The sequence below is a fragment of the Cercospora kikuchii genome (assembly GCF_019650295.1).
Source record: "Cercospora kikuchii DNA, contig_00001, whole genome shotgun sequence".
In the NCBI taxonomy this organism is placed as follows: Eukaryota; Fungi; Ascomycota; class Dothideomycetes; order Mycosphaerellales; family Mycosphaerellaceae; genus Cercospora; species Cercospora kikuchii.
Genome location: NW_025408582.1, coordinates 1,473,859 through 1,486,137, shown reverse-complemented (window position 1 = coordinate 1,486,137; position 12,279 = coordinate 1,473,859). Strand labels below are relative to the sequence as shown.

The 12,279-nt window shown below is 52.4% G+C and overlaps 4 protein-coding genes across 4 annotated transcripts; 3 read left to right on the top strand and 1 right to left on the bottom strand.

Moving 5' to 3' along the window:
• Positions 1 to 40: 40 nt before the first annotated feature.
• CKM354_000051200 (uncharacterized protein) lies at positions 41 to 1,264 on the top strand (the record flags this gene model as incomplete). The annotated part of the gene is made up of 3 exons (XM_044795601.1): positions 41 to 88; positions 137 to 241; positions 320 to 1,264. The coding sequence occupies 3 exons, from the start codon at positions 41 to 43 to the stop codon at positions 1,262 to 1,264; spliced, it is 1,098 nt and encodes a 365-aa protein (XP_044651536.1).
• Positions 1,265 to 5,968: 4,704 nt separating this feature from the next.
• Positions 5,969 to 8,530, top strand: CKM354_000051100 (GTPase-activating protein GYP7; the record flags this gene model as incomplete). The annotated part of the gene is made up of 2 exons (XM_044795600.1): positions 5,969 to 7,502; positions 7,578 to 8,530. The coding sequence occupies 2 exons, from the start codon at positions 5,969 to 5,971 to the stop codon at positions 8,528 to 8,530; spliced, it is 2,487 nt and encodes an 828-aa protein (XP_044651535.1).
• Positions 8,531 to 8,864: 334 nt separating this feature from the next.
• Positions 8,865 to 10,775, bottom strand: CKM354_000051000 (uncharacterized protein; the record flags this gene model as incomplete). The annotated part of the gene is made up of 1 exon (XM_044795599.1): positions 8,865 to 10,775. The coding sequence occupies one exon, from the start codon at positions 10,773 to 10,775 to the stop codon at positions 8,865 to 8,867; it is 1,911 nt and encodes a 636-aa protein (XP_044651534.1).
• Positions 10,776 to 11,398: 623 nt separating this feature from the next.
• CKM354_000050900 (uncharacterized protein) lies at positions 11,399 to 12,091 on the top strand (the record flags this gene model as incomplete). The annotated part of the gene is made up of 2 exons (XM_044795598.1): positions 11,399 to 11,791; positions 11,843 to 12,091. The coding sequence occupies 2 exons, from the start codon at positions 11,399 to 11,401 to the stop codon at positions 12,089 to 12,091; spliced, it is 642 nt and encodes a 213-aa protein (XP_044651533.1).
• Positions 12,092 to 12,279: the final 188 nt, after the last annotated feature.

The window sequence follows — 12,279 nt, the reverse complement described above, 5'->3', positions numbered from 1 at the left end:
CTACACACTCGACACTCGCAGTGCAAACCGGTTCGATAAGATGGCTGGCACGCACAGCCAACAGAATGCCGTGACTACGGCGACATCAGTTGGTCATGATCGAACCATCTATCGATTCGATGCTAATTACCCCTAGACGAACACCACGCAACCCTCATTCGACGACAGATTCCCTCCGTCCAACTCCTACATCGCCTTCCAACTCGCCTTCATGGACAGACAAGGCGGCAAAGCGAGATTCGTTCGTACCGCCCCCGTTCCCTCATCGACACCTCATCCATTGCCACTCGAGTAGCGCCATCTAACCTTCTTTTGCCAGGCCTCGCCATTCCTGACCTTCGACAACACAATGCCCCACACCATCAGAAAAGTCCTACGAAACCGCTACTTCATGCACCTCCTCCAAAACATCTTCTCCCGCCTCTCTCGCCGCAAACTCCTCGTCATCGAACGCGTTTGTAGATTCTGGCAAGAAGTTCTCATCTACTACTCGCCGAGATTGGAGGAGATGTTGTTTTACAGCGCGGCCGAGAAGCGAACGGTTTGTGTGTTCGAGACGAATGAGAGCAGGAATGTTCCTGTAACATCTACCCCTTCTTCTGCGTTCTCGAACTACGAGTTCGAAACGCTCAGACTCGTTGATAGAATTCCAGGCACTGTTGGACCATTCTGCGTGCCGAGAGAGAAGGGAGAGGAGGGGAAGGTGTTCTATGGTGTGGAAACGAAGCAGAATCCGTATCTCCTGAGGTCGATCAAGCACACGCCGGATTTTCTGTACAGTGGGCTCAAGTTCTCCTATCAGATCTTCTCTGGAACGAGATTCACGATTCCGACGGAGACTTTGGTTGAGATTCGGGATTTTGATTTGGTGGATAGTCGGATGGGGATGTTTTTGACTCAGCCGCCGGTTTGTGAGGTCCGGGTTTCGGTGCTGAATCCTCATGCTGAGGTGGAGAGTGATGGTCAGGGGTATAAGAGGAAGAAGAAGACGACGCAGAACAAGGGAGAGGACGAAGCGAATGAGCCGAGTGTAAGGGATGTTGTGGTGAGAGAGGAGGAAGGTGTTAGGTTGAAGCATTTGATCAGGGCGATTGGACCCGATCTGATGCAGGAGGGATTTAAGCAGTGGACGGTTTCGATTTTGGTCGAGAAGGGGAGTTTGGTGGGTGGGGAGACGGCTGTGTTTCTCAAGGAACTGGATAAGACAGAAGCGGATGAGCGGGAATTGTTGGAGAGGATTACGGATGAGATGGAGTTGGACTGAGGTTTAGATCGGATGGAATTGGTGTATTAAGTTGGCTGGGGGCCTGAGATGGTGTTGCACTGTTGAGGTCTAGAGGATGTGTGAAAGACCTGCTCAAAGGTGTCAGCCTAAGAGCGATGGCCGAGACTCATCCCACAAGGGGAGCTTGTATAAGTCACGATACCGAATTCAACAAGCATAGCAAGCGATGAGCAAAAAACTCACGGAGATCATTGAATCTCAAGAAATGTCACAAGTGAAGATCTGAAATTCATTGGATATACTAATACATTTGACTCCATCTCCTCCCCAGACAGAAGACCTCGAGTATGGAAGAAAATTCCACCGCGCACGACTCCCGGCCGTCATCAGTGAAGTACAGGCACCGGGCCCACATAATAATACAATCAAGAAAGAAGAGAATAGAAATTTCCCCAGCTGACTCCGATGCACAGCATCATCGTCCCCGAATATCGCCAACCAGTGGCATCCCAAGTCCAAGACACCAGGTCTCGGTAAGAGCAGTGAAGAAGTAAGTAGATGAAATGCCAGAGAAGCCACCAGTGGCTGATCCGGCAGGATGACCGAGCCAGTCGTCCATCGAAATGTGTTTTGTGTTCTGTATTTCATTTTGAAATTTTCAGCTCGCCAACCAGCGGCGACCATGGAAGAATAGTGGCCAAATCACCGAGACTTGGACATCAAAGTCCGAAACGAGCCAGTCATTCGTCCTTGGAGAAGAGCATCAAGAGTCCATCGCTAGCCGGTAGCTATGAACGATGACGAAGACACCAGGGTCTTAATCGTGAGAAAGAGAAGAAGGATGTCGATCCGACGAGCCGGTCGCCCGTTGTTGTTTTGTTATTTGTCTGATAAACACCATATAGTGGCGTTCTTCGAAGTCCGAGATACCAGATCTGAAGTTGTAATGAGGGAAAGAAGTGGATTGAAAGAGCCACCAAGACAGAACCCAAGCGAACGAAGCTAGCTCGTATCGCAGGCGATCAAAGTTGGGGAAAAGTGCTATCCAGTAGCCATGTTCCTTGTCACAAGAGACACCAGGAGTCGGGGACGAAGGAGAAGAAAGGCCTCCAGGGCTGCAAGGAAATCGCAAAATCCAGCTTGCGTGAAGTCATGATCGTCGTTGGTCTCGTAGTCGCTATCCGGTAGCAACTGGGCAAAAGAAGACACCAGGTCTCGAGAGAAAGATGAAAGAAGTGAGCATGTTGCCACCTGGGCCATATGATATCGCGATGGCCAGATCGCTTGAAGAAGCAAGATCGCTGTCCGATAGCGAATCTTGTGCACTGGAACGACACCAGGTCTCCAGTGATATGGAAAAAAGAGGCCTCCAGGGCAGATTCCAAGACCGACGAACCAGTCATCGAGCCTTGTATTGTACATCGACGCTGTCAACCAGTGACAGTGTCGCTTGATAGACAGAGTCGCCGGGACTTCTGCATAGGAAGCACGATCTAGTCGTTACTTGATCATAACGTCATGAGAATCGCAGTCCAGCCGCAATCGTCCAGCTCATAACATCGTAAGAAGAAAGGAGTATATCGTCGCCAGGACGATATCCTCATCAAAGGACAATCCAGTCCTCCAGCTCAGTCATAGAAATCGTAAAGTCGCCATCCAGTAGCTCCATCGCATGTCATATCTCATCGAAGATCGCCATCCAGTAGCGATTTCTATCAGGTCGGAAAATGGAAGAAGACATGACAAAGAGACACCAGTTCTCATTGGTCAAATCGTGTCGAAGAAATATAGAATGTTCCAAGGAGCGTAGAAGCCACCAGGGCTGATCTGTCGTTAATCTTCGCTCGTGGAAATTCGTAAACTTCGTAAAGGTAGATGCTAGCCAGCAGCATTCCGTTGATTCGTTAAGTCGTTCAGTTCGTCAGCATGAGGCACCGGGCCTTCATGGTGTTGTTGACAAAGGAAATTCGTGATGTGAAAGGAGTGGAAGTGGTCATTGTCGTGTCATTTTCGTAAAGATCCGTCTTGTATGTCGTTGTCGAGTATCGTGATCATGATTCAGGAGGCGAGATAGCTCCGCGGTTGATGTTTGATGTTGATTTCCGGTATATCTCAGGTTTGTTTGTCATAGCCGCGCTTTGTAAGACTGCCAGGTTACCATAAAAGCTGATAGGCGAGGAATTGCAGCTTATGGGAGAGTATCAACTCAGTTCTTGATGTGGCCCCTCATGCCATGATCGACTGTACTCAGATCCATGCTTCTCCGCCAACGTATGAGGAGGAGCAATTGGTGAGAACTGTCATCGATACCGGAAGAAGGGGTGTTTACCTCGAACATCGAGGGCTCCAGTGCGATGGATCGACAAGAGACAGTGCTCGAGGAAGGATGAATGTTGTGGTGAAGATATCGCCCGGGTGTCCTCAGGTGAGGTCTGTAGCAGAAACTGAGAGCACAGATGCCACAGTGGAACCAGCCACTGCAGTAAATGCCATGATGGATGAAGAGATGAAGGAGTGGAAGAAAGCTGATTAGGCTTTGCAGCTACTGTTGCTGCTGCTGATGAGATGTTGGGATTGGGGAGAAGTTCGTTCTTCTTAAATGTCTGAATCTGTCGACTTACGATGCTATCACACCATCGCGGTGCATGTTGTCGGCGATTCTATACTTGGCTTGTGCATCAAGCCTTCCCATAGCACGGACTTTATCGCTGTCGTGATGGCCTAGGAGACAACTAGGTGACCTATTAGGTGGTAGAATCAAGGCATACAAACCCCACCGGAGGCACATGACAGGCCGAGCAGCAGAGACAGCCCGCAAGCATTCACTCCGCCCAGTCTACGATAGCTCCTGGGCATGCTGGATCCTCCGAACTAATTATGGATACAGTCTGTTGTTACAGAGTAGCCCACGTGGAGTAGCATGGCACGCCGAAGCATACGGCCGACTACCTGCGCTTGCCTCTTTTGGGGGTATGAAGTTCCGGTAAGGCTGTGTTGGAAGGATGTTTCTCAAAGCGAGCCTCGGTTCAGATGATAATAACGCCGTCGCCGAGAACGTCGGGTTCGCAACAATCGAATGGTGCTTATTGATTTCAGCGTACTCCAGTGCAGAGCAGTACGTCATGTACTGGAGTTGATGCTCGCACACCGAGCTGGCGCTTTTCGGCATAACACAAGGATCTCCACAAATCTCATGCTTGGATCTCGTGCCTTATCGAAAGAGCCGCCAGCTAGGCATATGTGCAGATTGAGGCTCTGGTCAGGCACGCGATGCGCAAGTCCCAAAGTCCATCGGACGCCGTCAGATCGCGCCATGCCAGGAATGTGCTAGAGCAAGCGGATATGTGTCGAATGGAGGATCCGATGAAACGTCCTTGGCACGAAAGTACCGGGGAGCGGCGATAATGCCAAGGTAGAACTAAGGGCATGGTCATAACCTGATGTAAATGGAGTAACACAGAGGTGATGCCAAGCCTGAAGTGAAAGCGCCGAGCTAGTGTATGGTAGAGGATTTTCGCCGACACAGCTGTAGACGCTTCCGCTCCTCCACTCTGCGTTTCTATTAGCTGATATCCTAGACGGAGTTGCTCATTGAAGAATGCCGCAGCTGCGGATTGGCCATGCATGCTCGGGTATCTTGAGTTGATCCGCGGTCATGTGCAGATCTCTGGGGATATTCGGCCGCTTCTATAGGTGTCGCATGCTATGGCGTCCTAATGACTGCTCGCACAGTCCTATGTGTGTGCTCGTCGAGCTCCTACCTCCATGGAGGCACTCAGTTGTACCTACTGCTTCAGACTGTCAGCAAGCTGCAGTGTCCCCGGTATTGTTCGACAGATACACAGCCACGCGGCACTATTTACGGTGAGTCCGAGCAGAATGAAGTGTTTGCGATCTGAGTCGCACTTCGGAGCAGGAGAGCTCAGCACGCGAATCTACGCGGCGGGTTTCGCGCACGCCTCACGTGGAGTGTGCGTGCAAGCCAAAGCGCTTTGTTCGGCGAAAACGCCGGCACGCCGAGCAGCCTCCGCCGTGACGTGAAGCCTATGAGGAGGGCTCCGGCGCTATTATGCCGAACTCGGTGGCTCATGGATACTTAACGAACGCAGAAGCATCTTCCTTCATATTCGAGTCGGGGCCTTTCCTGAAAATTGGTCTGAGAACTGCGCAGACTGGTTGGACTTTTGGACAGAGCCACCAGCAGGGCGCTCCTGTATCGCGAAGCCGGTGCGTTATCACCAGGCTGACGGCGAGCGTATGATGTACTTTGTCTCGGTCAATGAACTGTTTGCTCAGTCAATTGCGTGGTAGACGGTGCAGAGTGCGAGTGAGAATAGGAGTGCGTGTCGTCTGAAGGAGAAATGAGCTAGAGTGACACAAGCTTTCCCGTGATTCCGGAGTGGCATGGATGTAATGGACGACTGTACTGTAGCGAGAGCAGCAGTGAGCCAGACCATAGAAGCATGGCACAGATCTGCTTCATCGCTGAGTAGCGCTCCCGCACGTGTGTAGCGTGATGTTCTGGAGTCAATGGGAAGAAGAGTTATGGTGATGCCTGGCGGGCGCGGTGATCATCGTCATCGCTCGACACGCGCCACACCCCGCCGCAGCAACAGGCGCTCGTCTGCTACAAAGACATCGACTCCACCATCGCGTGTACTGTTACCGTAGAACAGCGTGACATGTGATCACTGTCGTCCCATCCTCAGGCAAGTAACACACCGGTCATCTGCAGCAGGAACGATGCCGTCCACGCCGCCGCTGGGAGCAGCAGACGCTGCCCGCGACCCCCCCAGTCCGCCATCACCCACCGCCAGCTTCTACGACATGTCCGACGACGAGGAGAGCGAGTACAGCACCATCCGCCACAGCAAGACCGGCAAGGGCGTCAAGCTGCTGTACTGCAAGAGCAAAGTCTACGTGCATCCCACACAGTCGGCCAAGGACAATGTCGACGGCTGGCTGGCTCTGGTGCAGCAGAAGCCCGCCGAAGAGGCAGGCAGCAGCTCGAGTAAGCCCAAGAGGACCGACTTGCTCCTGGCCTGGGTGCCAGACAACACCCTCGGCTCCGAGACGCGAGACACGTATACCAAAGTCGAAGGTGCCGACATCGAGGCCCCGCCCAACCAACGCAACCTCGTTCCCCGACCACCCGTTGTCACCACTCACAGCTCGAGTTTAGGCACATATGCCTTCGCTGTACCCGTGTCCGACATCTTCTCCATCCTGGTCCGACCTCCGAGCACCGGGTGGTGGTTTGGAAGCATCATCATCAATACCCGTGCTGGAGACAGCTTCCCTGCCCTCTTCTTCCACGATTCCGAATGTCAGTCGACCATCGCGCGGAGAAAGAAACTACAAAGGGAGAACTTTAGTATCAGTGCAGAAGATGGGCACATGTTCTGGGGCGGCGATGAGGTGGTGGAATGGTTGAAGAAATATGTTGTCGTGGAGAGATCACTGCAGGAGCCGAGTGTGTACATGATCGATCCAAGTGACGCCGACAAGCTTTCCTTCGGCAGTGGAGGAAAGCCAACTCCAGACAAAGTCAAGAATGTCCTTGAAGGCAAGCACAAGGACGAGCCGAACAAGGATAAGAGGAAGAGTGCCGGACAACAAGATCCTGTCATGAAGGTGCTGCAGAATGCAAGATGGAACTTCATGGAGAAGATGGCCCAAGTGACCACGTTCACTCGAAGAACAGCGCAGGCTGTGGCGGAGAACAAGAACATCCCGCCGCAAGTCAGGCGATTGATGCAGAACCCACAAGTTCAGACCATGTCGGATGAGTTCGACTCTGCAAGGATATATCTGGCGAGATGGGCTATGGGCATCGCAGAGCAGTCGGAGCGAGAGCGAAACCAACGCATATGGACTGCCAAGGATGTGCTCGAGATGGAAGACACCGAGCTTGGCGAGTTCGAGGTGCTAGACATGGAGCAGGGCATGAGCTTGGCCGACCGGAGAAAGCCGGTCACCGTGAAGGAATGGGAGGGCTTTTTCAATGCGAGAACAGGACGACTTGAGAAGACGCCAGATGAGGTGAAGGAGCGCATCTTCCACGGCGGTCTAGCTGACGACGGCGTGCGCAAGGAGGCGTGGTTGTTCCTGCTTGGTGTATACGAATGGGACAGCACGAAAGAGGAACGTCATGCTCACATCAACAGCTTACGCGACGAGTACATTCGTTTGAAAGGCGCATGGTGGGAGAGGATGGTTGATGAAGCTGGCACGCTGGAAGAGCGTGAATGGTGGAAGGAGCAGAAGATGCGCATCGGTAAGTCTTCCACCCACATAAATGTTAGCACTACTGCTGATGGATTCGCTGACCGCGCCATTCATGGTCAAATAGAGAAAGACGTGCATCGCACTGATCGACATATCCCACTCTTCGCCGGCGAAGACATCCCTCATCCCGACCCGGACAGTCCCTTCGCTGAAGCAGGGACCAACGTGCACATGGAACTAATGAAAGACCTTCTCCTGACATACAACGAGTATAACCGCGATCTCGGCTACGTACAAGGCATGTCAGACCTCCTCGCGCCAATCTACGCCATCGAACAAGACGACGCCGTTGCCTTCTGGGGCTTCGCCAAATTCATGGAACGCATGGAACGAAACTTCCTCCGCGACCAATCCGGCATGCGCCTCCAACTTCTCACCCTCGACCAACTAGTCCAACTTATCGACCCCAAACTCTACGAGCACCTTGCCAAAGTCGACAGCACGAATTTCTTCTTCTTCTTCCGCATGCTGATCGTCTGGTTCAAACGCGAATTCGAATTCGAAGCTATCCTCCGTATGTGGGAAGCTCTGTGGACGGATTACTATTCTGCAGATTTCCACCTTTTTATCGCCGCGGCGATCTTAGAAAAACATCGGAATGTTATTATGGAGCATTTGAAAGGGTTTGATGAAGTTTTGAAATATGTGAATGAGTTGAGTGGGACGATTGATTTGTATTCTACGCTTGTGAGAGCGGAGAGTCTGTTTAGGAAGTTCCAGAGGCTGGTGGAGGCGATCGATCGGAAGAACAATTTCCCTGAGGCGCCGATCGTCAGGCAGAGGTTACCGCAGCCACCACCGAGGGATGCTGGGACAAGACCTGGAAGTGACGGCAGGCCGAGAACGGCGAGTTCGAGTGGTGCTGCGGTTTCGGGGAGGGAGCAGAGGCCTGGAGAGGCAGCGGGACAAGATGCGACCAAGGCGGAGAAGGAGAGGGTTATTACTCCTGAATTGAGGACTTTGTTGAGCAGGGAGCCGGCGAAGCTTTCGAAGGAGGAGGTGAGAGAGCATTCTTAGGCTTTTGGATTATGATATGATGATTGAATTGGATCTCTGAGGCATAGTATGACATTGCATGAACCGGGAAATGGCGCAGGCGTTTGGGGTGGGGTATGGAGGGTGTTTTGATATATGATGGGATCAATGCGAGACATCAGAGGAGTTTTAGAGCAGGCAACACAGGACACGACATTGAGATATTACGAAAGAAAGAAGAGCGTTGCCGAGGTTTGGAGAGAGAAAACCTGCGAATGCAATAGTTGAGATTCATTACACTACGCTCAATCAAATTCATACCCATGCATATAACGCTATCAGATCTTTCAAACGCAAGTTATTGACATTTTGCTTCCTACCAGCCATACGTCTCCGTCCACAATGCAATACCTTGCGCTCCCGTGCCCTTGTGCACAGCCCTCTCATCCGACAACCTGGCCACAAACGTTCTCGTCTCGGCTGTGATGGAGAGCCCTCCGCAAACGACTACTGCCGTCTCGCCTAAGGCATCCTCCACCGGAGGCCGGATTAGAGTGGCGACGTCCGGTCGGCCGGAGAGGAAGGTCAGATTCGAAGAACCTGATGTGGTGGTGTCCAGGGGGATAGTCTGGAACGGCGATGAGGAGTTATAAGTTGAGGTTGATGATGCGGACAAGGAGTGGGAGTGGCGTTTGACATCTGCTGACTGGCCAGGAGTTGGGGTGACGGCGACGTCGATAGATTGTTTGGTTATCACAGGGGTGTTGGTGATTAGTACTTCCACTGTCTGTGGCTCAGCTGTTGATTTTGTGATGTGGATGTGGATTTGCAGACGCGTCCGGCTCGATTCTTTCGCGTGTTCCAGTACAGCCTGGAGTTCTTGCTCGAACCAGCTGAAGTGTTCTTGAGATCGGATGATCCAGTGGAGATGAATCTTGCGGAGACATGTCTCGCGCTGCATCAGATCTTGTAGGATTGGAACGACGAATGTCGCGCCTGTCGAGCACGCGATTAGGACTGCAGTCTCGCAGTGTGAGATATCTGGTGGAGTGCCCCAGGGCCCGCTAATAAAGGCGCGGTGCCTGGGATTCGACCCAGCTCTTCTGCCAGCGGACTTGTACAGAGTTCTGGAGAACCCGGATCGTGCTTGAATGAGCAGATCAAGTTGTCTGGAAGCAGTCGTGCTTGCGATGGTAAAAGGATGGAATTCTAGAGGCCGTAGACCAGGCATGTAGAGATAAACATGCTGCCCGGCTTGCCATGTGAAATCTGGGCTGTTGATCCTGAGGCGGACAACGTCGCCATCAAGTGCTTGAAGGCTTGTTTCGTATCCTGGCGACCTTGTAGAAGATCGACCCAGCAAGTGCATGTTCCTCGTAATTCCCCAGATTACTCGGACACCCCAATCAAAGGCGACAAAAGCCACGGCCATCCAGATGTTATAACTCGCATAATGAGGAACGTGAACATAGAGAAGCCAAAGTAGTGTGCCTGCAGCCGCGATATGCTGTAGAACAAAGAGCTCGTAGCACAGGTCACGGAAGAAGCCAAAGCCGGATAGCAGCATCCAGGTAACGACACCCCATGCCCCAAAGCCATACTTGACCATGGGCATCATATCCAACTGCATCGTGACAATTTTGGCCAGACTCCATTCTGTGTAGAAGAAAGACCAGTGTACAATTGCCGTGAGCCACATTGTTCGCGCAGCCCATCTGTGCAGCCAGTTGAAGCGTTCGTAAGAAATACCGGTCAGAATGCTGATAGGGTTAAACTTGCATGAGAGCAGGTAGATGAAGGGTATCTGAGTGACAGTGACCCAGGCGGCTCTGAACCCGACCTTCTCCCACTTGTAGGCGTACATCGCGTCGCCTTTCTTCAGTATCGTCCCAATCCATAAAAAAGATAATATCACGATCCAGTAAAATGCCAAGGTGAGCCACTTTCCAAGCGGTAGTGGGCTGAAATATCTGCTAATCCTGCCAGTAAAGTATATGGGCTGTGAATAGGACATTTCTCGAGCCGTCGCCGTCGCTGTCGCAAATGCCTGTGAGATCCATCCTCTGGGTCGTGAAGGTATGCTCTGAGGATCTCGTCGTTGCAACTTTAATCTTGACCTTGTCTGTATCGTGTTCGCCAATTTGACAATCGTGAGAAGTCCGACGCAGCCTGCTATTCCATACCAGAGCCCTCGGCCAAACGTCTCGTCTTCTGGCGTAAAGATGCCGCCACTCATAGTCATGCTACTCATGTCATGGCCACCATGGCGTCTTGCGTGCATTGACATGGTGGGCAGTATTGCGTTTCTCGATGATCAGTCGTGTCGAGATGGGCCTATCTTACACTTCGAAGCCCTTGACGTCGGTATCCAGACTTGACAACTGTTGCCGTGCGTGCCGGGACTTGCATATGACCGACTGTGGCGCGCATTCAGACGATTCTAAGATTAGGGGGCACTGATGGCACTAGGCCGCAGTCATTTTCGATGTTCCAGCAGCACTTTTCGGGCGTGAAGTCGACTGTGAGTCCAAAGGTCTGTGCCTCGATTGTGCTATGTTTCCAGGTGATTTTGGAACAGCAGCTGGGGCGGGCATAGTTGCAATTAAGCTTCCGAATACATGCTCAGAGCTAGTCCAATATAGCTCATTTCTTGGCATTAGTGACCCTGCACTCCATGGTCCAGGCCTATGGGAAATAAGTCAAACTGCGCCTGGACAAGGATTGGATGGTCGAAGTGCTTGCCGTTTTCGCGGGTATCAGCGATACCGTCGTGCTCCACGTGGGTGCATTATTCGCGAGATCTTTTAATTCAGCCCAGGCCCCTGCTGACGGTGAGCTTTCCTCCTTTCTCCTCCCTCCACTTCACGTTTCCAAACTACAGTAAGCAGTTCGAACAAGCAAGACTTCGCCATGGTTCGCTCCCTGCTCTTCGGTCTCGCTGCTGCGACACTCGCCTCAGCGCACTTCGAACTCAACTGGCCACCCACGGCCGGCTTCAATGACGACGAACAGCCCAACGCGCCTTGTGGCGGCGCGACCGTGACTGTCGACGACAGCGCACCAGAGATCAACGTCGATCGTTTTGCCGCCTCCATCTTCAGCTCCCACCCAGCCGGGTCGTGGTCATTCTTCGCAACCACCAACACCCAAGAGCCATACAACTTCACCGAGATTGTGCCTGTCATCAACAGCACAGGTGTCGGAACATTCTGCCTGAACTACCTCAGAGCGCCAGCAGATTTCGCCGGTCAGAGCGGAGTGCTGCAAGTGATTGACAGCTCGGTCGATGGTACCCTGTACCAGGTAAGATTTGCGTAAGCCATGGCCCTCGAAACCGTTTCCTGACAAAGACAGTGCGCACCCGTCAAATTTGTGTCTGGAGCCAACAACACCGTATCTGAATTCTGCACGAACCAGACCTCTGGCTTCACTGCAGAGTGGACTAGCGAGTCGAGTTCAGTGGAGCAAGGATCCAGCTCATCCAACTCCTCGCAAGGCGAATCGAGCCCATCATCATCAACCTCGGCTGCTGGAGCTGCTGCTGCCACTGCAGTCGGGAGCGTACTCGGACTTGGACTTCTTGCTGCCGGTTTGGCCTTTTAAAGGTGCAGACAGATGACTTTGAGCCAACGGCATTTGGCAAAACCGAGGGAGTGCAGATAGCAGTTAGCGACCCAAAATGCAATTACCTACGCCGCTCGGGTTCCAGTGGTGATGCAGAATGCTCGCCCTCGCGTGACTCCTGTCTACATCTTCCCCATGTGCTGCAACGACGTTATGAGAAGAAATGC